At 43.3% G+C, this 27,907-nt stretch overlaps 1 protein-coding gene across 2 annotated transcripts in view; it reads right to left on the bottom strand.

The window, feature by feature from the left end:
• LOC109898836 (tight junction-associated protein 1-like) overlaps window positions 1–27,907 on the bottom strand; it is a 131,009-nt gene that overhangs the window by 32,635 nt on the left and 70,467 nt on the right. Inside the window, exons 2-6 of one of the 2 annotated variants that reach the window (XM_031835825.1) lie at window positions 27,578–27,688; window positions 25,690–25,820; window positions 22,634–22,685; window positions 13,746–13,940; window positions 10,358–10,386 (exon numbers count right to left, since the gene is read on the bottom strand). In XM_031835825.1, the coding sequence (XP_031691685.1) occupies window positions 10,358–10,386; window positions 13,746–13,898 (182 nt within the window). In that variant the 5' untranslated portion in view covers window positions 13,899–13,940; window positions 22,634–22,685; window positions 25,690–25,820; window positions 27,578–27,688. The remainder of the gene's footprint in view (window positions 1–10,357; window positions 10,387–13,745; window positions 13,941–22,633; window positions 22,686–25,689; window positions 25,821–27,577; window positions 27,689–27,907) is intronic. The other variant, XM_031835824.1, reaches the window with a different exon arrangement.

Below are 27,907 nucleotides of genomic sequence, written 5' to 3'. Positions count from 1 at the left end.
AAGGGGCCACTTTGCCAGCCAAGTCCTCCTAGGGACATCACTCTTTCTCTGTGGTGCGCTCAAATACCTCTAGATAAGCTCCTTGTCATCTTCAGCAGTTAGCTTGGCGAGGATCTTGCCTGGTTCCACCATTCGATTCGGCCGAACCATGGCTTGACTAAGCTGTGTGAAGGCCTCCTGAAGGGCAAGGAGGCTTTGGGCTTGCACCAGCTGAGTTACAGCGTCTTCCATGGATCACCAGCCCCAGTTGGTGCCTGTAGAGCTGTCCATGGCGCTGACTCACCTTGTTCTCTCTAGCCCTCTGGAGCTGACCATGGTCCTGCTCCTTCCTTTGTAGAGGTCTGCTGGCCCCCGGTTTTCCATAACACCAATATTGCAAATGAAGAGGCCCTCCAATTCTTCCTCTCCAGCCGCTTAAGCAATGTGCCTACAAATTACATAATTGAGCTTGCACAACTAATGCTTACTAAAAACAATTTTCTATTTGATAAATACCACTACCTAGAGACTTTTGGAACAGCAACGGGTACACCATTAGCTCCCAACCACGCAAATCTATTCTTGGGAAAATTCAAATGGGATTTTATTCATGAAAATAATCCTTACAAAGATCATGTTAAATATTGGACCCGATATACAGAAGATTGCTTTATGATCTGAACGGGTTCTGAAATTAAATGAACTTCTTAACTACAATCAAACAATTTCCTTCACTACGGAAAATAGCATTAACTATAGATTTCTTAAGATATAGATTGTCCCTTTTGTAACAAGTACTTCAGTTTACAGAAAACCTACAGATAGTATTCATCCTCTCCTTGAGCGTTTTCGCTTGATGCCTGGCTTGATAAAGCTCAAAACACAAGTTTAAACAGAAACCAGTTTCTTAACAAAAACAGAATCAAGTTCTGTAAACTACTTACTTACTTTCAATGATAGCCGTAATGGCATCAAGTGTATTGTCAATAAAAACATTGACACAGACTCCTATTTAAATTCTTCCTTCCAGAATTCACCTTTATTCACCGATAAATGTTCAAGAAATCTAGCAAACATACATTACCGTTCAAAAGTTTGGGGTCACTTAGAAATGGCCTTGTTCTTAGAAGAAAAGCTCATTTTTTTGTCCATTAAAATAACATCACATTAATCAGAAATACAGTGTAGACATTGTTAATGTTGTAAATGACTATTGTAGCTAGAATCGGCTGATTTCTAATGGAATATCTACATAGGCCCATTATCAGCAACCATCACTCCTGTGTTCCAATGGCACGTGGTGTTAGCTAATCCAAGTTTATTATTTTAAAAGGCTAATTGATCATTAGAAAACCCTTTTGCAATTATCTTAGCACAGCTGAAAATTTGTTCTGTTTATAGAAGCAATAAATCTGGCCTTCTTTAGACAAGTTGAGTATCTGGAGCATCAGCCTTTGTGGGTTTGATTACAGGCTCAAAATGGCTAGAAACAAAGAACTTTCTTCTGAAATTCATCAGTCTATTCTTGTTCTGAGAAATTAAGGCTATTCCATGTGAGAAATTGCCAAGAAACTGAAGATCTCGTACAAAGCTGTGTACTATTCCCTTCACAGAACCGAGCAAACTGGCTCTAACCAGAATAGAAAGAGGAGTGGGAGGCCCTGATGCACAACTGAGCAAGAGGACAAGTACATTAGTGCATCTAGTTTGAGAAACAGACGCCTCAAGTCCTCAACTGGCAGCTTCATTTAATAGTACCCTCAAAAAACCAGTCTCAACGTCAACAGTGAAGAGGCGACCCCGGGATGCTGGCCATCTAGGCAGAGTTCCTCTGTCCAGTGTCGGTTCTTTTGCCCATCTTAATCTTTTCCTTTTTATAGGCCTGTCTGATATGCCGTTTTCTTTGCAACTGTACTTTGTGGTGGGCTGGCTCATGAATTGATATGATGTAATTAGGTGAGCAAACACCAGGGGCGGTAATGATTTCTGAGTTACCCTTCATGACTACTCCCATACCCTATAACTCTGTATTTCTTTGTGACTAATTTCTATACTGGTAAAGCCACATCCCTGTTTGGCAGATGAATGGCAATCGTGATTAGTAGGACCTGCTGCTCATCTGTTGTTCTGTACAAATGCTATTTTGAATTAAAAGAAAATTGTACCTACACACTAAAGGTTGTAAAGCCGAAACGTATGTGTATGCTATCCCTGTTAAAGTGAAAATAATTAAAAACATAGAATAAGCTTTATGCAACATCTTTTTGAGTGCAAACCCTTTTACATTTGTCTGAATTTGCAGGTTTTACGCAACAGCCAAGCTTCTGGGCGAGCGCGATAGTTCTCTTTTGATTAGGTAATACCCTGTAACCCTGTACATGTTTACTTGAGATAAATGTGTGCTCTGTACGCATGTATACAACACATACGGAAAGTATTCAGATCACTTCCCCACAATTTGTTACAGCCTTATTCTAATATTGATTACATATTTACACAATCTACACACAATACCCCATAAAGACAAAGCATAAATAGGTTTTAGAAATTGAGACTTCATAAATACATTTGATTGATTATTAAAAATGTTACAAAAAAAACATTCTAATTTACATAAGTATTCAGACCCTTTGCTATGAGACTCGAAATTGAGCTCAGGTGCATCCTGTTTCCAATGATCATCCTTGAGATGTTTCTACAAAGTGATTGGAGAACAGCTGTGGTAAATTCAATTGATTGGACATGACTTGGAAAGGCACACACACCTGTCTATATAAGGTCCCACAGATGACAGTGCATGTCAGAGCAAAAACAAAGGCATGAGGTCAAAGGAATTGTCCATCGAGCTCCGAGACAAGGGCCTTGTTTAGGGAGGTGACCAAGAATCCGATGGTCACTGACAGAGCTCCAGAGTTCCTCTGTGGAGATGCGAGAACCTTCCAAAAGGACAACTATCACTTCATCAATCAGGCCTTTATGGTAGAGTGGTTAGACGGAAGCCACCGCTCAGTAAAAATGTATGAAAGCCCGCTTGGAGTTTGCCAAAAGACACCTAAAGAACTCTCAGACCTTGAGAAGCAAGATTCTCTGGTCTGATGAAACCAAAATGTAACTATTTGGCCTGCATGCAAAGCGTCATGTCTGGAGGAAATCTGGCCATCCCTACGGTGAAACATGATGGTTTTTCAGCGGGCAGGCACTGGAGCTGACCAAGGTCCTGCTCCTTCCTTTGTAGCTCCCTACCTAGTCAGGGTCAAAGGAAAGATGAACAGAGCAAAGTAAGAGAAATCCTTGATGAAAACCTGTTCCAGAGCGCTCTGGACCTCAGGCTGGAGCAAAGGTTCACCTTCCAATAGGACAATGACCCTAAGCACACAGTGTGGGGCAGCAGATAGCCTAGCGGTAAGAGCGTTATTCCAGTAACCGAAAGGTTGCTAGTTTGAATCCCAGAGTCGACTAGGTGAAAAATCTGTCGATTTTCAAGGCACCTAACCCCAATTGCTCCAGGGTCAGCATCAATGATGGCAACATTTTAATTTCACACCGGACAGGTTACAAATAAGCGCCTCCTATTTGACCTTTATAAGAAGCTAAGCTTATGCCTTGGGTAAAGAATAGCTATTCTGCTGTAAATGTAAGCATTGAGGAAAAATGTAGATGCATTATATGGTACAATACAAGATTTACACAGAACTCAACTCCTGCTAACCAATGCACAGTGTGTATATAAAAGCAAGGTATCAGGAACTTCGGATCTAACCTGGATGATTTACAACAGCAAAGCAAAATAAGCATATCACAGCATGAAAGGGTCTTGCAATTTCTGAGAACCTATCACCTGAGTCCACAGTGGTTGGGATACTTTTTCGGCTGTGTTACAAACAGCTCTAACAGCCTTGCATACTGAGATGCTCCACAGGAGCCAACAAAGAGGTGGAGGAGAGTGGCACATTGGGGAAATAACTGTGATAAGAGAAAACAGAGATTCAAAAGCTTTCAGAAAGTAATTTGAAAGACTGGGATTGTAAGACGTTCTCAGAGGTCAGTTTTTTATATTTTTTTTACAAGCATTAAACTTTGTCCTTGTGATCAGAGAGGTAGGCATGTTCATCATAGTGAGCTGGGAAGAAAAACTACTTTTGCCATAGGCCTACATCGAAACACCCAACAGCAACTCTTAGGATGGCCAACAGACCGACAGCCATCCCTAGGCCTCTGATGTCTATTTCCCTGACTGCTTCACGGCAACAACATCAGTCATCTCATCACTGTCGCTTCTTATCGGTCTTTTATAGGCCCCTTATCCCATGGTAGTCACAACCTGACACTGAGTGACAGAATACAACGGGTATACGTCTCGAGATAAAGGCTGGAAGGATGCATGTGTGTGTTACGTCTAGTCAACCAAACAGAAAATCAGACCCGGCATATGGGAAGAGAGGTAAACAAAAAGCCTCTAATTAAAATAAGCATGGTTGAGCATGGCTGGTTGAGAGGCAGAGGCAGTTTAAAACTCTTGAGGCACAGCGAGGTTCCAGCGGAGAATGGGGAACTATCCCTGGCCAAGCTGGACTTTTTCCTGACATGTTCCCCCTTCAGAGGGGTGTGGTGGAAGGAGGGAGAGAGAGGAGGAAGATCTGTCCGTCAATCGACGTGTCGGTAATCCCATTCATCAGAGAAACACATGTTGGGAGATTTGCTCCTCACAGTCCTCTGCAGCATATGCAGTAGACCAACAGCCAAGATTCAGCCATGACAAAACCGCTCTACTACTGGGGAGACAGAACATGCTCTAGCCTCTATTTGGTGCCTTGAGGAATTCCAGGGCAAGAGTGGGCAACTGGGCGGTACTCATTAACAGCAGCACTCAGCTCAGGTCCGGTTGTATTCAGTCAGACACAGGTCGTCTCCCACAGAATTATTCAACATCCCACACGAGCACAGGGGCATCTAGGCCAATCGATTATGTTGCCTGTGTGCCACAAAGCAGCGTACCAGCATTTCCCACCACAGGGAAGAGAGAGGGAGGGAGGATCCAACAGCCGCTACGTCAGCGGAAATTCATTATGCATTGCAGTCTGATGCCCATACATGTGGATAGTGGCCTGACAACATTTACCCTAGCGCGCACGTCACAGCTTGTTCACTGACACCAAGGGGCACTTCACTTGTAGCGTACCACAGAGACAGAGACTGCGCTGGACTTCACTGTGAGAGGATCAGATGAAACTTCAAAAACACAGGCACTGTGACACACACACTTGATAGATTTAGTAGTAATTAGCTGAGTATAGGGATTCCTGTGGGAGAGGAAGTGGAGCGGAGGAGGACAGGAGGACTGATGGAGGTGAGAGTGCCATCTGTAACTAGAACTAGTGGTCGGTCTCTGCTTTGACTCATCATTAGCTGTGTGGCAGCAGCAGGTGTGTGCTTTCACAGCCAGGACTGCCGAGGCTCTCAGGGAGGTCCGGCAGGGAGATGGCACTGATCACACAGATTCACTCTGAGCCCAGTCTGGGGTGGGAGGAGGGCGGTGTGGTTGACAGATGTTGGTGCTAACAGCAACCTGCTCCTCTTCCATTCGCCCACCTGTGCAGTGCCCATTCGAACACACCGCAGGGCCTAGTCATCGTCGCACCAGATGGGATCTCCCACATCTCTATGAACCCTCCTTCCCCTCCGTCTCAGTGCTACTGACGCAGAGGCTGGGTGTCTGAGGGTGTATTCACACTTGGTCACTTTCAGCCAATTTTTGTGAACTAAGTGCGATTCGCTTATTTTTTGGTGCAGCGTGAAGACTCCAAAGGAACTCCGACCCTTCAAAAGAGCCCACGAAGCAAACCGAACTGAGACCATCTCGAGAGTTCGTTTCACTTGAATTCCATGGTCCGGTTCCCTATTTTTTTAGGCAATGTGAACAAAAAGCTCTGCAGGTTCCATTGTCATTATTCCCGCATACACACTAGATTACTGCAACACCATTTCCCCTGCCATAACCCTTCACATTGGTGCCACAAAAGAGAGAAGATGATATGTAGGGTCATATTTATTATGCAAATTCTGTTGCGAAGCATTTCTTAAACGGAAGCAGACAGAACGGGGAGAAACCTACCTGAATTTGTCCAAAAGAAACTCTTGTTTTAGTTCACTGTTTGGCCAATGATTACACCCCAGGTTCGCCGAAAAAAACTTGTGCTGTTGTTGGATATTCATTAGCGATTGTCAAGGATGCACAGACAGTAAAAATGTTTGAGTTTTTAGTTCAGATTATTTGTTTGGTATATGTGATCTATAGGCTAAGAGCTTCATGAACTGTTTATTTTATTGTGGGGTTTAAATAGTGTGAGAAGAAACCAACATATTTGGTGAGAATCACAACATTGGGTACAAAATCATTTCTAGCTCTTAAAAGGGGCCTACAATGGGTGTACAATTTTCAATTACAGCATTATTTAATCAGTGGTTATTCTTATGCTATTTATTCTGTTACCAATAATATTTACTATTTTAATAGTATTTTCTGATTGCAAATATTGTCTCACCTTTTAACTAAATGCAATATTTGCTATTAAAATGTACAGTGCATTTGGAAAGTATTCAGACCCCTGGACTTTTTCCATATTTTGTTGCGTTACAGCCTTAATTCTAAAATGGATTACATTTTTATTTCCTCATCAATCTAGACACAATGCCCCATAATGACAAAGGAAAAACAGGTTTATAGAATCATTAAAGTTTGGACACACCTACCTATGGGTTTTCCTTTATTTTCACTATTTTCTACATTTCTACATTTTCCAACAGCCTTGAAGGAGTTCCCACGTATGTTGAGCACTTGTTGGCTGCTTTTCCTTCACTCTGCGGTCCAACTAATTCCAACCATCTCAACTGGGTTTAGGTCGGGTGATTGTGGAGGCCAGGCCATCTGACGCAGCACCACATCACTCTCATTCTTGGTCAAATAGCCCTTACACAGCTTGGATGTGTGTTTTGGGTCATTGTCCTGTTGAAAAACAAATTAAATCCCATCTAGTTTGCGCTTAGTGGGACTATCACTGCAGAAAGCTGTGGTAGCCATGTTGGTTAAGTGTGTCTTGAATTCTAAATAAATCAGTGTCACCAGCAAAGCACTCCCAAACCACCTCCTCCATGCTTCACGGTGGGAACCACACATGCAGAGACCATCCATTCACCTACTCTGCGTCTCACAAAGACAGCGGTTGGAACTAAAAAAACTCACATTTGGACTCACCAGACCAAAGGACAGATTTCCACCTGTCTAATGTCCGTTGCTCGTGTTTCTTGGCCCAAGCAAGTCTCTTCTTATTGGTGTCCTTTAGTAGTGGTTTCTTTTCAGAAATTCAACCATGAAGGCCTGATTCACGCAGTCTCCTCTGAACAGTTGATGTTGAGATGTGTCTGTTACTTGAAATCTGTGAAGCATTTATTTGGGCTGCAATTTCTGAGGCTGGTAACTCTAGTTAACTTATCTTCTGTAGCAGAGGTAACTGTGGGTCTTCCTTTCCTGTGGCGGTCCTCATGAGAGCTAGTGGTTTTTGCAATTGCGCTTTCAAAGTTCTTGACATTTTCCTGATTGACTGATTTGAATTTCTTAAAATAATGGACTGTCATTTCTCTTTGCTTATTTGAACAGTTCTTGCCATAATATGGAATTGGTATTTTACCAAATAGGGCTATCTTCTGTATACCACCACTACCTTGTCACAACACAACTGGTTGGTTCAAATGCATTGAGGAAAGAAATCCCAAAAATGAACTTTTAACAAGGCACACCTGATTATTGAAATGTATTCCAGGTGACTACCTCATGAAGCTGGTTGAGAGAATACCAAGCATGTGCAAAGCTGTCAAGGCAAAGGGTGGCTACTTTGAAGAATCTCAAATATAAAATATATCTTGATTTGTTACACTTTTTTGATTACTACATGATTCTATTAGTGTTATTTCATAGTTTTGATGTCTTCACTATTATCCTATAATGTAGAAAAATAGTTCTAAAAAAATAAGTCTCTCCAGAGATGTTCAAATCGTGTTCAAGTCCGGGCTCTGGCTGGGCCACTCAAGGACATTGAGAATTGTCCCGAGGCCACTCCTGTGTTGCCTTGGCTGCGTGCTTAGGGTCGTTGTCCTGTTGGAAGGTGAACCTTTGCCCCAGTCTGAGGTCCTGAGCGCTCTGGGGCAGGTTTCCATCAAGGATCTCTCTCTGTACTTTGCTCCGTTCATCTTTCCCTCAATCCTGTTATGTCTCCCAGTCCCTGCCGCTGAAAAACATCCCCACAGCATTATGCTGCCACCATCATGATTCACCATAGAAATGGTGCCAGGTTTCCTTCAGATGTGACGCTTGGCATTCAGGCCAAATAGTTCAATCTTGGTTCCATCAGACCAAAGAACCTTGTTTCTCATGGTCAGAGTCATTAAGGTGCCTTTTTTCAAACTCCAAACAGGCTGTCATGAGCCTTTTACTAAGGAGTGGCTTCCGTCTGGCCACTCTACCATAAAGGCCTGATTATTGGAGTGCTGCAGAGATGGCTGTCCTTTTGGAAGGTTCTCCCATCTCCACAGAGGAACTCTGGAGCTCTGTCAGAGTGACGATCGGGTTCTTGGTCTCCCCCAATTGCTCAGTTTGGTCAGGCTCTAAGAAGAGTCTTGTTGGTTCCAAACTTCTTCTATTTGAGAATGATGGAGGCCACTGTGTTCTTGGGGACCTTCAATGCTGCAGAAATGTTTTGGTACCCTTCCCCAGGTATGTGCTTTCGACACAATCCTGTCTCTGAGCTCTATGGACAATTCCTTTGATCTTATGGCTTGGTTTTTGCTTTGATATGCACCGTCAACTGTGGGACCTTATATAGACAGATGTGTGCCTTTCCAAACCATGTCCAATCAATTGAATTTACCACAGGTGGACTCCAATCAAGTTGTAGAAACATCTCAAGGATGATCAATGGAAACAGGATTCACCGGAGCTCAATTTCAAGTCTCATAGCAAAGGGTCTGAAAACTTAAGTAAATAAGCTATCGGTTTTTATTTTTAATACATTTGCAAACATTTCTAAAGACCTGTTTTCACTTTGTCATTATGGGGTATTGTGTTTAGATTGATGAGGAAAACAACATATTTAATACATTTTAGAATAAGGCTGTAACATAAAATAAAAAGTAAAGGGGTCTGAACACTTTCCGAATGCACTTGAAGTAGGTATATTTAACTGTTCCATAACACATTGATGGAATGGCTTGTCCTGCACTTTGTAAAAACCCACAGTACATTGAGTGAATGTTGGAAAAAGATCTTGGTTCCTCTCTAAACATAGCAATGTGAATGCAAAGAGGACTCGGACCACAAAATAGATGAAGTGAACTGGCAAAAGAGTTGAGTCCACTTATAAAGGCAAGGGCAGTGTGAATACAAAAGAATAGTTATTTAGCTTATTTTTACCCCCTTTTTTTCTCCCAAAATTTTGATCGTGTCTCATCGCTGCAACTCCCTAACGGGCTCAGGAGAGGCGAAGGGGGTTGTTATGCGTCCTCCAAAAAAATGACCCTTAACACCCGCCAGCTTAACCCGGCAGCCAGTCCGCACCAATGTGTCAGAAGAAACACCATTCAACTGGCAACCAGGGTCAGCCTATAGGTGCCTGGCCTGCCACAAGGAGTCGCTAGGGCACGATGAGCCAAGTATAGCCCCCCCAGGCCAAACCCTCCCTTAACCTGGTCAACGATGGGCCAATTGTGTGGCGTCCTATGGGACTCCGGGCCACGGCCAGTTGTGACACAGCCCGGGAATGAACCTGGGTCTGTAGTAACGCCTCTAGCCCTGCGGCATTACTACAGTGCCTTTCATCCCCTGCGCCACTGGAGAGGCCCAGCCCAGCGTTCACTTTAAAGAGGACTGGGATCGGTTGTTTTAAAGAGGACTACATGTAAAAACACAGAGTGTGGCCTGCCCGGCTCCCTCTCCCCAGGAAGCGTCTAGACCGGAGCAGCTGGGGGGTTCCAGTGAAAGGCTGGCTGTGGCCATGGCTCGGTGCCAACCTCGCTGTCCACTATAAGCAGCCTATCTACCCACTGCCAATCAGGTCTTGCCACCCAGGGCTACAGCTTCACACACAGTAAAGACAGAGTTATACAGTACACTGTAGCGGTGTCAACACTGGGCTCAAAGTGAGGAAGGCAAATAGACACAGAAACCCATCGCCAAAGAACCATGCCAAGACATACATAAGTTGACTTTTTTCTGTTTGTTTAAACTAAGTCAAATTTGGGTATTTTCAATCCTGTGGCTGAAGCATTTCATAGAAAACATAACATATATTTACCAAAGTAAGCATGAGGAGATAAAATAACCACTTACTTGATCCTGTCTGCATCTGATAAGGAGTCCTGCAACAACAGAAACATCCCATTACATTTGGCCATTGTGGATATGTTGGCAACAGAGATTTTGCTGGACTGGCTGTAATTTCCTGAGAATAAAGCATTGTCAAGAAAAAAAACATAAAATCTCAGCTGCCCTGGCAAACTCTGCCATATGGGGGAAAACATTGGTAATTACTTTTAAAAAGGCTATCTACAACCTTGAGGCATTGAGCGAGACGGGCAGTGAGCAGACCTTGGAAAAAGCTGAGACGCACTCTGACAACAATCCACAATGTCAAAAATCACTGGCTTTCAAGGTAGAAGTTGAAGCATAAATTGTACACCGGTTCTATGTTTATAATAAAGAATTTTGCACCGCACAGATTCCTTGGTAGTTTTCAGTGTTAGCCACATTTCTGTTGAAGCCAAAGGTTTACAGAGATGAGCAGCCAGGGCATAATTTTAAATTGTGTCTCTCTTAGCTGCATAGGTCAATACGTACACGCCTCATGGAGCTATGAAATCAATTTGACAGCCCCTGTCATTCTGCCAACTAAAAAAGCCATCCGTTTACAGAGGGGCCATCTGCACATCTACAGCACTTAAGAGGCTAGTTATCAGCATTAGATTTAAGAATATGGTAGTCTCATCTCTGTAGGATAATTGCACTTTAATAATTAATAATATTTGTTAGAGGCATAATTTAAAAAAAAACATTTGGTCCCCACACCTTGTTATTCGATTTCCGTCATTGCAGAACCAATTATATTTTTGGAAACTTAAGTTTACTATTTTAATTTAGAAAATAAAGACAAACTGCATGGACAAAATGTTGGCACCCCGGAGCTAGTACTTGGTTGCACAGCCTTTGGCCAAGATAACAGCAGACCAACTCTTATTTTAGCCATCTTTGAGCTTGCTGAACCTTTCTACTGGCAATTTTGCAGATTTTCAGCAGCAAATTGCTCTAATTCTTCAATGTTGGAGGGGTAACCTCCACCAACTGCTGTTTTCAGCTCTTGCCATAGGTTATGGCCTCTCCTCTGGCCAATCCAGAACAGTCCACTGTTTTTTATTGAAATAGTCCAGTGTGCTTTTGATGTTTCTTTGGAGTTGTCCTGCTGGAAGACCCACAACCTTCAACAGAGACAGCTTTTGGACACAAGGTTGAACATTACACTCAAACACCTTCATAATTGGCTGATTTCATGATGTCACACATTCAAGGCTCACAGTACCAGAGGCAGCAATGCAACCCCACAGCATTGTCGAACCTCCCTCATGTTTGATTATAGGGAGGGTGTACATTTCTTTGAATGCTTAATTTGGTTGTTGGTTAACATAGGAAGACCCCACTGTGGAAGGAGACACAAGGAAGCCCGATTGATGCATGAAACCCACCTAAACCAGCCTAAATCCTGGGGGAAATGATCTACGGACCAATTCAACTAAATTGAAGTTCTTTGGCTATAGAGATCAGGGCTGTATTTAGCAGTTATCTTGGCCAAAAGCTGTGCAACCGAGTACTAGCTCCAGGTTGCCAAAAATGTGTCCATTTGTCTTAAGTTAACAAAAATAAAATTGGTTCTGCAATGTTGACAATCGAATAACAAGATGAGAACAGACACTTTTAAATTTTTCGGGGATTTTTCTTTTTTTTAAAGAAAAGTGAAAGTGTGCCAATATATTTGGCTGCAACTGTAGCTACAGCAGAATACCATGCAATAAATAAAGCTATCTAAAAGTATAATGATAGACTCACATGACACAGCTGCACAAGACTGAACTTTTCAGTTTGGATTGAACCAGAATGCTGGCTAGTGAATGCCACTTGAACGCTCTTTCAAGCCATCTAGGGAGATGACTTACCTTCAGTTAATGGCGAATGTAATTTCTATTTATAAAATAACGAGAGTTGTAGCTAAGCAACTCGCAGGTTGAATCATCTCTCGACACAATACACAGAAATTGGTTGAGAAGGCTTCCAATTATTTTTCTGGAAGGCGTACAACAATGAACGGGGGAAAGAAGGAGAAATTCTCCTCACATACCTTGATCTGTGATAAAATTGAAAAAGAGCTGTGTTGTGATACAGTTGTCACTTGTTCCCTCTCAGATTGAGGAGGCTGGGGCATGTATTTAGCTGTGGGTCTACTCATAGCGTCTTTGTGCTGTGTCCTGGTCTCCAGCTGAGAGGGCTGGTGCTGTTGTTGCTGGTGATGCTCCCCTTGCCGACTCTTGTCCTCCCAATCAGTCTCACTGCTGCGTCGGGAGCTGGAGTCCCCTCCACCCCCCACATGACTGTAGATGGGCCCCTCCGATTTGGGCCTTGCTCCCTCTCGATGGGGGTCTGCCCTACGCTTCTTTGCATCCTGGTCGGGGCTGTCCTTCCTAAGGGGGATGCGCCAGGTCTTGGGCCGGCCCTCTTTGTCCTTCCTGGAAGGCCTGTCCCTGGTCAGCGCCGAGGACCACTCGTCCCACGGCCGGCTCTTCTCAGATTTCCTCTCGGCTCCTCGCTTCTTCACTTCAGGAGTCTGGGGGGCATTCTGTGCCTGGTGCTGGTTACCCTTAGCTGGTCTTGGGGCCTCTTGCTTTTTTCCACCCAGCATCTGCATTCTGGCAGGGCAGATGACCCTAGTGGTGACATCATTCAGGAAGTTGGAGAATTTCAACTTATTTTCCAGAAACTGTATCTTTCTCTCTGAGGGCGCTGAGCTGGATGAGGTAGAAGATGGGGAAACCTGTCTGATAGAAGAGGTCTTGCCCAGATCCTTCCTCTCAGTCTCCCTGTCCAGAGACTTGCTCCCGGGTTTCCAGCCACGGCTCTGGCCCAGCATTTCAACAGACTTGGACTTCCTGAGGTCTGAGAAGTGTGCGCCCAGCTGGTTGGGCTGCTTTAGGATCCCCTTAGGAGGGAGGGCCGGTCTCTGGAAGGATGTCTGCTGGTGGTGCTGACCACCTCTGGGCACCAGGATCTCTGCATTGTCCTTGAAAGCTAGCGAGCGCTCCATGCTACGACTGGACTGGGCTATGGAGGCGGAGTGGCCACCTCGCTGGGAGTCCTCTGAGCTGAGGTCCTCGTCTCCAGATAGAGCGAGTAAGCCCTCACTGCGGCTCAAGAAGTGGCTCGTCCCCTGTAGATCCCTGGCTGTCTGATTGGCAGTGACGCCCACGGTGATGCCTCCATGGCTGAAGATGCGGGGTGGGGGAAGGACGGTAAGCTCCAGGCTAGACAGGCTGGAGACGTCCAGTTCGCTGTCCGAGAGCAGAGACCAGGAGGGGGAGAATATATTGCGGCCCTCAGGACTAACTGGGCATTTCGGGTAGGGGTCTGTGAACCTTGATCGCTGAAAACCTGGGGTATGGTTTGGAATGCGAATTACCTGGCAGGGGTCAGGCAGGTTGGGGCCAGCGGTGTGGGCAGGCGCCGTGCTCCCACTAAGGTCCTCTCGAAACAAGGGCAGGCTGTTTCGTGTCTCGCGGTGCTGAGGCGGAGCCTTGCGGTACGGCTTCCTGGCCGGGGCAGCGCTCGTCATCCTTGGCGTTCAGCGTCCGTCTGTCTCTCCGTTCTGTTATTCCTGCCAGGAGACAAGCATTAGATGCGGTGGAAGTAGCAGCAGCCCTGAGTCCTGCTCTGTGCAAAAAGCCAGCTGTAAAGGTCTGTGTCCAGTTCCCCAGTCTTTCTCTCCCTCTCTCACACAACCATTCTCTCTCTCCCTGGCTCTCTACTCTGCCGCTCTCGCTCTCTCCTAAAGTGGCTGCAACGAAAAAGTGGTTTGAATCAATAGGGCTTTGAGAGCAGCAGCATTGGACAGTAAAGAAAGTGGCTGCCTGGTGCAGACTGTTAGTGGTGGAGAGTGGAGGGAGGGGTTTGGGATGCCACTTCAAATGAACATCATACACATGTCAATTTATGTGTTGTGATGTGGAGGGCTTTTAAAATATCTGCTCTCAGAATTCTGCCTGCAGAGTATGTGTATATGTGCAATAGAAAGAGAGGAAAATCTGAGCATGCCCTCAAGCCTACGATTGATTACAAGCAGAAGTGTGTTTCCAATAGAGGAACTCTTAAACTCCAGTCCACGGGCTGGCAGAATTGATTATAGTGGGCTAAGTTTAGAACGGCCACATTCATTGGGAGGGGTGGGGGGGATTCATTTCCTACCAAAATCTAACTGGACCACAAGCACACACTGATGCACCGGAAGGTACTTTTAGGAACACAGACACACCGACACCCACACACACACTAGTGGTCATAAATGACTAAAAAGCTTAAAGCTGAACAAGAGAAGGACGCGTCACTATATCCATTCTGATTGATAACTTGGCTTCCGCTGAGTCACTGTATAGCCCTGTGGATCCAATTGCCAGTGAGTGGAGAAACACCATAGAGCTGCCTATGCTTCCTGCCAGCACAGACTAGGATACTGTAGTCCTCTCTATATCCATTATACAAATGTTGCTAATGCCAGTCTGATGCACTCATTGCAGTGTAAGCTATAGAAATCATTTCAAGAGGTTCAGATAGAAAAAAGGTAGATTGAAGGACAACCATTTGTATCCCTGATGAGAGCATTCTGAAATAAATAATGATTAGGAAAACATTGTGGAATATAGTAAGGTCTCAACCCCCTCTTCAGTCTAACAGCGTGTTTTTACCAGATACGGCATCAGCAAGAGAAGTACTGCCCCCATTCATTTTCAGCGAAGGCACGCTGAGAAATGTGCAGGGGATTGTGGGAAGGTGAGCGGTGAGAACCCTGCTAGCAGAGCAGTAGAAAAAGTTGCGCTCTACTTTATGCAAATTTCACACAACCACCATTGCCAACTGAGGAGCAGATGTTTGCTTGATTATCTTCCGTTCATGAAACATAGTTCTGCATGTAATTTTATCCGGGCAAGCAAAAACAAAAAAAGATGGAGGAAAGCCAATCACCGCTATGTCTTGTTTTCCAATTCTATATGAAGTTGCGATGCTAGAATATAGACAAAATCAGAAGGTCAATGGCATGGAGTAAGATTGCAGAGAGATAAAACATTATGAGAGTCTTAAAGGAGGCCTGGGTAAGGCCAAAATGTCATATGCCAACTTCGATTAATTATTTCTCAATTATGCTTTTAGATACAAAATGTCAAACGTCAACAATCCATCCTCCAAATGACCATTCAATTCATTACATTTTGTGAAAATCCCCCAAATCAGTATTTTTTTCTGATGGGTCTTCTAAGTTAAAGCTCTGCCTGAAAAACACCATTATTATAACTGACTAAGGCCAAGTTTACGATAACTTATAAAAGGAAGTCAAACTTCAGCTTATCAGAGATTAAATCACTTACAGTGAATCTGAAGTGACAGCCCTCAATTGGAACATGAACATTTTGGAATGCCATTTACCTAAAGACAGTATTTGAATGAGACACAGGGGGTCTGGGTAAATGAGTGCACAAGTTAATCAGCCTTGGAATGAATGATCAGACGCAATTACAGCACAGAGCCAGTCAGGTAAAGGAACCGTGAGTGTATGTCTGAAATTACAGCACATCAAATGAAATGATTCTGATTAAAGGAGGATGACATCTCAATACTAGTTGCTATCAGGTACAGCGGTATTTAGAACAAAGTCAAATTGACTAGAGCACATTATAGCAAAGCCTATTCACTGACATACTTGTGTACGTGACATGAAATCTAATAAACTATTCTGAGCCGATGCATGATGATACTGACATGCTGCAAGAGATTAAATAGATGCCACAAGCCAACATCATTGAAAAGGAGCAACACTCGCACACCATAAAATATTCATTGTTTTATTTATGGTAACATAAGCAATGTAAAATATGTTTAAAAAAAGATATATATACAGTCAGTCTCTCGATGTGCAAAACTGATAGACATACCCCAAGCGACTTACAGCTGTAATCGCAGCAAAAGGTGGCGCTACAAAGTATTAACTTAAGGGGGCTGAATAATTTTGCACGCCCAATTTGTCAGTTTTTGATTTGTTAAAAAAGTTTGAAATATCCAATAAATGTCGTTCCACTTCATGATTGTGTCCCACTTGTTGTTGATTCTTCACAAAAAAATACAGTTATATCTTTATGTTTGAAGCCTGAAATGTGGCAAAAGGTCGCAAAGTTCAAGGGGGCCGAATACTTTCGCAAGGCACTGTATATATTTTTTACGATTTTCACACCACAAGATCCCATTTTCTAAAATGACTTGAAAAAAACTAAATGGCATCATCATCATTATGGGAAAACACAGCTCTTCCACCTTAAAATAATGACACACAGGAGCAGATACATATTAGGGATGTGACAAATGGAAAATATCTTCACGTTTAAACCGCCTTTTTTTGTAATCATCAGTTTTTCATCAAAACCATACGAAAAGTTCAGAAAATTCCACGTCTCAATTCACAATGCTGCTGCCAGCAACGGTTTGGGTCTCACACTGCGTCCCTTTCAAAAGGTTTAAGCCTTGCACCTGTACTACCATTGCTGCAAAGTAGGGTGCACAATATATCGGTGAACATATTGGAGTCGGCCGAAATTAGTTAAAAATGCCAACATCGGCCCGATGTCTAGTTTAACGAAGATGTGCAAAACCGATGTCAAAGCTGACGTGGATACCTATATAATGTAGGTGGTACATGATGTAATGACACCACATAAAAAGTTGGAGCAACACATGCAACACAGCATTCCTAACCTAGCCCACAATGTCTGCTGTGTGGAGTGAGCATTCAACAAGTCCAGCAGTCATTTGAAAGAGTAAGAAAATTTAAGCGAAACAACTCAAAGGCGAAATCCATTAAAGCCAAGATAATGGAATTCATTGCCATTGACAATAAACCGTTCTCTGTCGTGGGTGATGTTGGCTTTCGCCGACTGGTCGAGCACCGGTACACACTACCAAGTGCGCTATTTTTCAGACGTTGCCCTACTGGAGTTTCACAGTAAGAGAGTCACTGCTATTAGCTTGTCAACATACATACTATGGAACGCCGTTTGGGTCATTGTGTGTCAAATAATATACAGTAGCACTGTCAAAGCTGTAAAAAAAAAATAATAAAGTCTGCAAACAAGCAAACACCGGCCACAAAAAATGTGTTTACAATACCACGTAGGTACCAATAAAGCACAATTTGTTCGACCGCAACTTCTGGGGTAGCTAGCTTTAGCTTGGTACCCAGCTAGCACCAATACAACCAGCCTGAAAACAATGACCAGCAGAAACTGCAGTCATTTTCATTAGGATTTAGGAATCCTTGGGAGTAAGTATTAGCTAGGTTGCCACTTGTTCGCCTATTGAAAATTAACTTCAGTTCATGAAAATAAATAGCTAGCCAGCTACTTAACCCTTTTGCCCAAAGCTAACGTTATAAGCAGCCAGCTAGCTTCATCTGGCTAGTGAGGCTCAACCGGACCGGGTTATGTGATGTGAAGCTAGCCACAATAAGGATTAGGCACAATAGTGGAATTTGCGGTTTGCCTTCAAAATAAAAAAGTATATAATTGACAGTGATGCAAATGAATACAAATAGTAGAATTATGCCATACTTTGATTTAAGGCTAACCGCAAAGTCCACTATTGTGGCTAATCCTCATTGTTGCTAGCTTCACATAGATGGGCCCGACCACCATTAATCAAATAACTGTCTTGTAAATTAGGGTTATTTTAGATGACACCTAGCTATGCTACTATAACAAATTGTTATGTTTATGGGGAAGAACATTGTTTGCATCCATGAGCTAGCTAGCTTTTTTATGACCAGCACTGTAGGTGTGCGAGGTAACTTTACCAGCATCCTAGCATACTTATCGATGAACCGTTGTGACAGCGTAATCAATGTGCATTAACTACGTAGAAAATTTATGAACGCGTTAAATTATGTGCTGTGCTGTCATATTCAGGTCCTGATTGGTCAAATAGTGTATCCTTTTTGACACGCAAAGACTGAAACGGCGTTCCATAGAAATCCTGGTTCAGACTGAGATGACTAAACAAATTAACAATGAAACGGCACAGCAAGTAAATTGAAAGAAATAGGTTTTGATTGTTTTACTGGTAACAGGGACATAAGTAAACACCAACAAAATAACTTTTTGGTCAGTGTGGTGTGTGTGTAACCTTTATTTAACTGGACAAGTCAGTTAAGAACAAATTCTCATTAACAATGACGGCCTACCCCGGCCAAACCCGGACGACGTTGAGCCAATTGTGCGCTGCCCTATGGGACTCCTAATCACGGCCGGATGTGATACAGCCTGGATTCAAACCAGGGACTGTAGTGACTCCTCTTGCACTGTAATGCAGTGCCTTAGACCTCTGCATCCATGTGTGTGTGTTAACTATTCAACTGTACTACAATGCTTAAAAGGCCGCTAAAATCGGCCAAAAATGTCATATCAGTGCATCACTACTGCAAAGTTTACACTTCCTCATTTAACTTCTCAAAGAATTGCCATACAGGACTTCACTGCTGTCGCTTGCCTTTCTCTGCCATTTTTCCAACTGTTAACAACGATGGAGAGTCGACATTTCCCATTTCTGAGTGTCAAGATTCGAGTCCACAAGGAATTGACTCCTAAGATTCAGTATTTTGGGTACGGAGGAGACTGATTAGTTGCCGTACTTCCAAGAACAAACACCTGCATCATTCATAGCCAGCTAGCTAGGGATGGAGAGAGGGGAGGGGTACAGTATAGGCAGGTCAGCCACCAGACAGACAGCGTTAGAACCATGTACTAGCCCTATCTATCGGCTAACAAGCGCTGTATCTCACAATTTCTTGGCTTGCAATGTTTTGCAACTTCAGTACAGCAGGGCCTTTCATCAATGAATAGGATATTCTACAAGCACAGAATGAAAACTTAACACACACTCGCATCATAAGCAAAGAGAAAGAGCTGGCAAGCAATCGCAAGGGAGAGAGGGGAGGGTGCAGGCAGAAAGAACCGTGCACATGCAGTGCCTTCGTAAAGTATTCAGACCCCTTGACTTATTCCACATTTTGTTACTTCACAGCCTTATTCCAAAATGTATTAAATAAATAACAATTCCTCAGCAATCTACACACAATACCCCAAAATGACAAAGTGAAAACAGGTTTATAGAAATGTTTGCACATTAGGAGGGGTGCGTCACTTGAGTGGGTTGAGTCACTGACGTGATCTTGCTGTCCGTGTTGGCGCCCCCATTGGGTTCATGCCGTGGGGGAGATCTTCGTGGGATATAGCCTTGTCTTAGGGTAGTAAGTTGGTGGTTTGAATATATCCCTCTAGTGGTGTGGGGGATGTGTTTTGGCAAAGTGGGTGGGTTTGTATCCTGCCTGGTTGGCCCTGTCAGGGGGTATCATCGGATGGGACCACAGTGTCTCCCGACCCCTCCGGTCTCAGCTTCCAGTATTTATGCTGCAATAGTTTGTGTATCGCGGGGTTAGGGTCAGTCTTATATCTTGAGTATTTCTCCACATGCGATGAATACAATAGTGAAATGCTTACTTACGAGCCCCTAAACAACAATGAAGTTTTAAAAAATACAGATAAGAATAAGAAATAAAAATAAGTAATTAAAGAGCTGCAATGAAATAACAATAGCGAGACTATATACAGGGGGGTACCGGTACAGAGTCAATGTGCAGACAGTTAGTTGAGGTAATATGTACATGTAGGTAGAGTTATTAAAGTGCAATGCAAATAGTCTGGGTAGTCATTTGATTAGATGTTCAGGAGTCTTATGGCTTGGGGGTAGAAGCTGTTTAGAAGCCTCTTGGACCGAGACTTGTCGCTCCAGTACCGCTTGCCGTGCTTAGCAGAGAGAACAGTCTATGACTAGGGTGGCTGGAGTCTTTGACAATATTTTGGGCCTTCCTCTGACGCTGCCTGGTATAGAGGTCCTGGATGGCAGGAAGCTTGATCCCAGTGATGTACTGGGCCGTTCGCACTACCCTCTGTAGTGCCTTGCAGTTGGACGCCGAGCAGTTGCCATACCAGCAGTGAACAAACCAGTTGCTCTTGATGGTGCAGCTGTAGAACTATGACCTGTTATGGAACCCTGACCTGTTCACTGGACGTGCTACCTTGTCCCAGACCTACTGTTTTCGACTCGCTTACTCCACCGCACCTGCTGTCTCTAATACTGAATGCTCGGCTATGAAAAGCATTACATTTACTCCTGAGGTGCTGATCTGTTGCACCCGCTACAACCACTGTGATTATTATTATCTGACCCTGCTGGTCATCTATGAACGTTTGAACATCTTGGCCATGTACTGTTATAATTTCCACCCAGCACAGCCAGAAAAGGAGTGCCCATCCCTCAGAGCCTGGTTCCTCTCTAGGTTTAGCCTTTCTAGGGAGATTTTCCTAGCCACTGTGCTTCTATATCTGCATTGCTTGCTGTTTGGGGTTTTAGGCTGGGTTTCTGTATAGCACTTTGTGACATCGGCTGATGTAAAAAGGGCTTCATAAATATATGATTGATATTAAAAATAAAAAACAGAAATACCTTATTTATATAAGTATTCAGACCCTTTGCTATGAGACTTGAAATTGAGCTCAGGTGCATCCTGTTTCCATTGATCATCCTTGAGATGTTAAAAAAAACAATTGAAGTCCAGCTCTGGTAAATTCAATTGTTTGGGCATGATTGAAAAGGCACACACCTGTCTATATAATGTCCCACAGCTCCGAAACAGGATTGTGCCAAGGCACAGATCTGGGGAAGGGTACCAAAACATTTCTGCAGCATTGAAGGTCCCCAAGAACACAGATGCCTCCATCATTCTTAAATGGAAGAAGTTTGGAACAATTCTTCCTAGAGCTGGCCACCCGGCCAAGCTGAGCAATCGGGGGAGAAGGGACTTGGTCAGGGAGGTGACCAAGAACCCGATGGTCACTGACAGAGCTCCAGAGTTCCTCTGTGGAGATGGGAAAACTTTCCAGAAGGACAACCATCTCCGTAGCACTTCACCAATCAGGCCTTTATGGTGGAGTGGCCATACGGAAGCCACACCTCAGTAAAAAAGGCACATGGCATCTCGCTTGGAGTATCTCAAAAGGCACCTAAAGACTCTCAGACCATGAGAAACAAGACTCTCTAGTCTGATGAAACCAAGATTGAACTCTTTGGCCTGAATGCCAAGCGTCACGTCTGGAGGAAACCTGGCACCATCCCTATGGTGAAACATGGTGGTGGTAGCATCATGCTGTGGGGATGTTTTTCTGCAGCAGCCACTGGGAGACTAGTCAGAATGATGAATGAAGCAAAGTACAGAGAGATTCTTGATGAAAACCTGCTTCAGAGGGCTCAGGACCTGAGACTGGAGCAAAGGTTCCCCTTCATACAGGACAACGATCCTAAGCACATAGCCAAGACAATGCAGAAGTGGCTTCGGGACAAGTCTCTGAATGTTCTTGAGTGGCCCAGCCAGAGCCCGGACTTGAACCCAATCGAACATCTCTGGAGAAGCCTGAAAATAGCTGTGCAGCAACACTCTTCATCCAACCTGACAGAGCTTGAGAAGATCTTCAGAGAGGAATGGGAGAAACTCCCCAAATACAGGTGTGCCAAGCTTGTAGCGTCATACCCAAGAAGACGCAAGGCTGTAATCACTGCCAAAGGTGCTTCAACAAAGTACTGAGTAAAGGGTCTGAATACTTATGTAAATGTGTTTTTTTAAATTATAAATTTGCAAAAAAATCTATAAACCTGTTTTGGCTTTGTCATTATGGGTGTAGATTGTAGATTGATAGATTAAATAAATTTTAGAGTAATAAAAAATGTGGAAAAAGTCAAGGGGTTTGAAAACTTTTCTAATGCACTGTATATTTCGGGGCGGCAGGTAGCCTAGTGGTTAGAGCATTGGGCCAGCAAGGTTGCTAGATCGAATCCCTGAGCTGACAAGTTAGAAATCTATCGTTCTGCCCCTGAACAAGGCAGTTAACCCACTGTTCCCCGGTAGGCCATCATTGTAAATATGAATTTGTTCTTAACTGACATGCCTAGTTAAATAAAAGGTTTTTAAAAATTGTTGGTAATCTCCCTCTCGCAATATCTCGACTTGCATTCCTCGCAAATTTACCAAAGTAACCTAAAGTTTGCCTCTTACGCTCCGATTTTATTTAAGCTAGTTAGGCTATAACAAGGTACATAATATGGTTGTGATAACTGCACTGTGATTTTATACTGTACTGTGCTAAACATACTGTACTGAAATAAATCTAGATATAATGATTCTACGAAAAATAAGCACCATACCCAAGTTATTCCAGCGATGTCCTCATCCACAGGTTCCTAAGTCACAGGCATTCTGAAACACACAAAGGAGCAGCCTGAATTTAGATCAAAAGGGCTAGAGAAAAGTAGCCAATAGTTAGCGATTTCATTTCACACGTGATAGAAAGGATTCCGTGCATGTGCTGCTATGCTGGGTTCCCTCCTCTAGAATCGTGAATCACCAGGGGATTCACTCACCTGAGACAACCCTACAAACATTCTGTAATGACGTCCACTGGGATTTGAGTGACATTGTTCACAATGATAACAGGTTTCAAAAATGGGTCACTGAAAATCCAAGAACTTTTCACACACTCAAAACTGTTCTGAGGCCCCCTCACAAAAATGTTCAATCAAATATTGAGCAGTGTGACACAAGTGGAAATTCACACATGGTTGACAGCAGGACTCTTTCCCACAACATTCAGTGCTCCACTTTTCTGATCTTCAATTACCGTTGATTTGGTGGCAGTTATATACTGAACAAATATATAAAACGCAACATGCAAAAATGTCAACGATTTTACTGAGTTACAGGTCATGTAAGGAAATCGGATTTCACATGACTGGGCAGGGGAGTAGCCATGGGTTCGCCTGGGAAGGCATAGGCCCACCCACTTGGGAGCCAGGTCCACCCACTTGGGAGAAAGGCTCAGCCAATCACTATTCGTTTTTCCAAACAAAGGGGCTTTAAAATAAGACTGAAATACCCGGTGTCCGGGTGGCTGGTATCAGACTATCCCGCAGGTCAAGAAGTCGGATGTGGAAGTCCTTTTCTGGCGTGGTTATACGTGGTCTGTGTTTGTGAGGATGGTTGGACGTACTGACAAATTCTCTAAAACGACATTGGAGGCAGCTTATGGTAGAGCAATGAACATTCAATTCTCGGCAACAGTGTCTTTACTGTGTTGCCACCATCCTCCATGCTAGGTACCTGGACCGCTACTTAGATGCAGACTAGAAACAGAGTTCAGGTGAAATGTTTAACACAGCTCGATGGAAGATGGAAACGGACACAGTGACAGTGCGCACCGAGTTAGAGGACCCATGACAGCTAATCAAATGGCTACCCAAACTATGCATTGTTTCCTGCCACCCACCCAACAACCGCTCTTTTAAGCCGTTGCTACTCTCGGTTTATCCTCTATACATAGTCACTTTAACTTATCCTACATGTACATATTTCCTCAAATAGCCCGACTAACCGGTGCACCCGCACATTGACTCTGTACCAGTACCACCTGTATATAGCCTCGCTACTGTTATTTTTAATGTTTTTTTATTTACTTATTTACTTATCTATTGTTTACTTCATACCTTTTTTTTACTTAAAAACTGCACTGTTGGTTAAGAGCTTGTAAGTAAGCATTTCGCTCTAAGGTCTACACCGGTTGTATTCGGCGCACGTGAAAAACACGGCGCATGTGAAAAACACGAGGTGAAACTTCACTGCTTGACATGTATGATGAAATCCGGGTTGAGAATGAAACGACTGAACAAATGAACAATGAAACAGCACAGCAAGTAAATGAAAGAAATACGTTTTGATGATGTTTTACTGGTAATGGGGACATACGTAAATGCCAACAAATAACTTTTTGCTCAGTGTGTGCGTTTCAACTATTCAACTATACTAGAATGCTCAAAAGGCCGCACAAAATGTAAATACCGGTGTCAGGTAGCGTATGTTTAAATGGAGAATACTCTAGTTTAACACAGCGAGTGTTTCATATTGCTGTAAGATCTCTTGAAGGCTATATATATTTATTTATTTTTCGAAATAAATCCAGCTTAAAACAACATTTTAAATGGTTTACTGGCAACTACAGCTTTCCAGTTAAATATTTTCCACTGCCTCTTCTGTTCTCTCAGTGTCTATCTGCCTTGACCTGATCCAATACAATATTTATTCAGTGTAAAAGTGCTCTTTCTTTTGTGCCGTTCAGGGCCTTTTGCTGTGGATAAGCAAGCCCTGCAGGGGGATGTGGCAGAGAATAACACATGAAGGCCTGTGCGATGGCCGCCAGCCATGCGTGACAATCAGCCGGTGGTGCTGTTGAATACAGCCTCATGCGCATACAGACACACACACACACTTCCAACACAGTCTCACACTCTCCAATGGCACTACCTCAGACCACCATCATCCTATCTACCCCACAGGCTTAGACACAGCAAGGCCATTACTCATCATAAAGTATTCCATGTTTTAATAAAATCTTCACAGTGCCATGGCTAACCGGCAGGGGTTAATATTTATCTGAGGACCAGAGACAGTAAAGAGGGCTGCTTCTAAAAAGTGGCACACAGCAGTGTGTGATATTTTACTTAATTGAAAATCATGATGATTACAAACTAGGAGAAAATGGAACACAGGCTGCTTTTACACAAGCAGCCCAATTCTGATCTTGATCTTGATTTCACTAATTGGTCTTTTGACCAATCAGATCAGCTCTGGAAAAGAGCTAATGTGAAAAGATTGATGCGATTGACCAATTAGTGACAAAAATATAAGAATTGTGTTGACTGTCTAAACACAGCCATAGTGTCGTCCTCTCCAAGGTCACCCACAGTGTTTTAGAAAGGGCTCATTTACTATTGAACAAGCCAGTCAACATTAGGGAATCAGATTCCATTTTTAAAGTCTAAATTAGGCTTACAGCCTAAGGGCACAGCTATGGGAAGAGCACTACCACAGAGCTTTATGATGTTATGAGCCATAGAAATAGAATGATTATTTTAAGAGCCATCTTTACGGCCACCCTGAACAGCGGGGTTGGTTTAGGAGAACCCTAACGGTGATGTGTTTCCTTTGCCTCTGCCCTGGCAGCACTCTGTTTATAACTGATGGGATGTTGCTCCTCCTTATCGGTGCAACCCCTGCTGTCATTTTGTGCGAATGTGTCTCGTTAGATGGCTCTTAACTCCATGTCTAGCATCCAGTTACCAGTGGTCACCCTGCTCTGTCCAACATCCTATTTTCAGCCTTCTATTGACTGCTTTTAAGAGGACAATTGGCTGACCTTAACTGACATTACCTGAACAGCTGAATCGAGGAAGATGGACTCTCCCCTATATCTGGTTCCTTGCCAGGTTTCTTCCTTTCTTCTTGTTGAGTTTTTCTAAGGCTTGCTCTTGGGTGGTTAAGGCCTTGGCTTTGTTGAACTTTCTGTAACAAATTACTTTGTGAAATATGTGCTCGACTAACAAAGCTTAATGAATTGATTGTACCACCATTTTGCCTCAACCCAATATAGCGACCAATTAGAGCAGCTGTTGGTGCCGAGGCAATAATTGGGTGGTTTTAGGGGCGAGATGAAGGCACACAGCTTGTGTACTCAGTAGTGCTTAGCGATTAACCGACATTTCAGCAATCTTTCGGTTTTGCCAACATCGGTTCAATTATTTGAATTCCATTTTGTTCATTTTTTTTCTCGTCAGCTCAATGCGCAGTTTCTCTAAAGATGAATTGGATCAAGCTCAAACTGCGCGATGTAGTAGGGAGTTGTAGTTTCCAACAGGCCAATATGCTAGATAGTATAGCGCAGAAAACGTGGTAATTAACTATAATCACCATAAACCATTGCGCGCCTACTTGTCCGGAGAGGGAGAGAAGAGAGCACGTGTTCGAGGGAGAGCAGATGCATCTCCACCTGAAAATACGTGATCTAAGTGATTAATAGTCGGTATTCAGCAGTCATAACAGTATGCCTTATTTACTTTGAAGAACAACTAAAATAGTGATTTGTCAGACAGTCAAGACAGCAGCCATATAGAGATGAGATGACTTGGAATGAAACAAAACAATATACACAACTGAAATATCTTATTAAAGTAATGTTAATAAATTATGGCTAAGTGACAAAGCAGTAATGGGCAGTCAACTACATTAATGGGACTTGTCATTTTTTATTCTGTTTTACAACATTCAACCCACATAATGCATAGTGCATTTAACGTAAAAAATATATACATTTTTTTTTTTAAATCAACATCGAAAACCATATAAAAAAATATTTAAAAAACACTAATTGCTCAGCACTAGTCACCTGAATTGGTCTAATGAAAAAGCAGCTACATATAAATCGAGCCTAGTGAGGGTCGTTTGCAAAAATCCAAATGAACAAATGTTTCCACTGAGGTGAGGGTAGTGCTCTATTATTAACAAGCACCTGGACTGGGCGATGGTGTGCTCTACATGGCCGTGTTCAGTGTTGTTTGGGCGAAGCTTGAATAATTTAACGGAGGACGAGATGGCTAGGGTTCATATAACTGAGCCCATGGAAAAAAATATATATAATACGTTTTTTTTCTTCCTAGGACGTCACATATGGGAGAGAGAATAATAACCCAAGTCATTACGTGCCACTGAGGGCTCTTGACTTGGTGTAACCTGGGCGGCTGACTTTCATTCTCCACCATTATAATGAGGCTGGAGCTACTGTACTAACGCAACAACGAAAGACCAAACATTTACAAAAGAAGTGGCTCTTCGGTCTCATTTACATTAAGTAAACAGAAAACCATTACATAATCCTCTTGTATGAATAAATAAACCTGTTTAAACCGGTTCTATTTCAAACCTATGAGTGAAAAGCATTCTTCCCTGTGGAAACCATAGGAGAACATCCAAACAGCAGGAGGCCACGCTAAACTTAACTTAAAAGCAATTCACAAAACAGTAACACCACAATGTGCAGAAGGGAAATTAATGTGTATTTTAGCAGTATAATTGGAGTGATTTTGTGCATATTTCATACAGAAAGAGAGAAAAACCAAGGACAGAGAGTAATGAATGGAAAGCATACTTTGTGTGTGTGTCTGTGAGGAGGTAGAGAGAGCAAGCAAGAGGGGGAGAGATAGTGAGAAACGGGGAGAGAACGAAAGCAGGATTATAGAGAGAATCGCATATGAATAGTCCCTCACCTTTAAGAGTATATGCTGCGTGCTCCAGACTCATCGCCCTGAGTGTGTCCCCTCTTCGTTTCCTCTTCGTCCTCTCTCTCTTGGCATGTGAACCTCTGGGCTACTGATAACCTGAAACAAAAGAAGGTGGATGGAAAAACACAGCCGTGTTAGTACCTCTGGGCTGTCAATCTCCCGACTCTTCGGATACGGTAACAAGCCAGACGAAGCTGGGGCTCAAGGGACAGTGTGTGCGAAGCAAGCCTCATAAGGGAGTCCGTTTCATTCTCTGTCCTTTACTCACTTCACTCCTACACAGTCTGACTGACTGACTGCTGCCACACACTAGCT

This window comes from Oncorhynchus kisutch, linkage group LG11 (assembly GCF_002021735.2).
Source record: "Oncorhynchus kisutch isolate 150728-3 linkage group LG11, Okis_V2, whole genome shotgun sequence".
In the NCBI taxonomy this organism is placed as follows: domain Eukaryota; kingdom Metazoa; phylum Chordata; class Actinopteri; order Salmoniformes; family Salmonidae; genus Oncorhynchus; species Oncorhynchus kisutch.
This window is presented reverse-complemented; position numbering and strand designations above follow the sequence as displayed.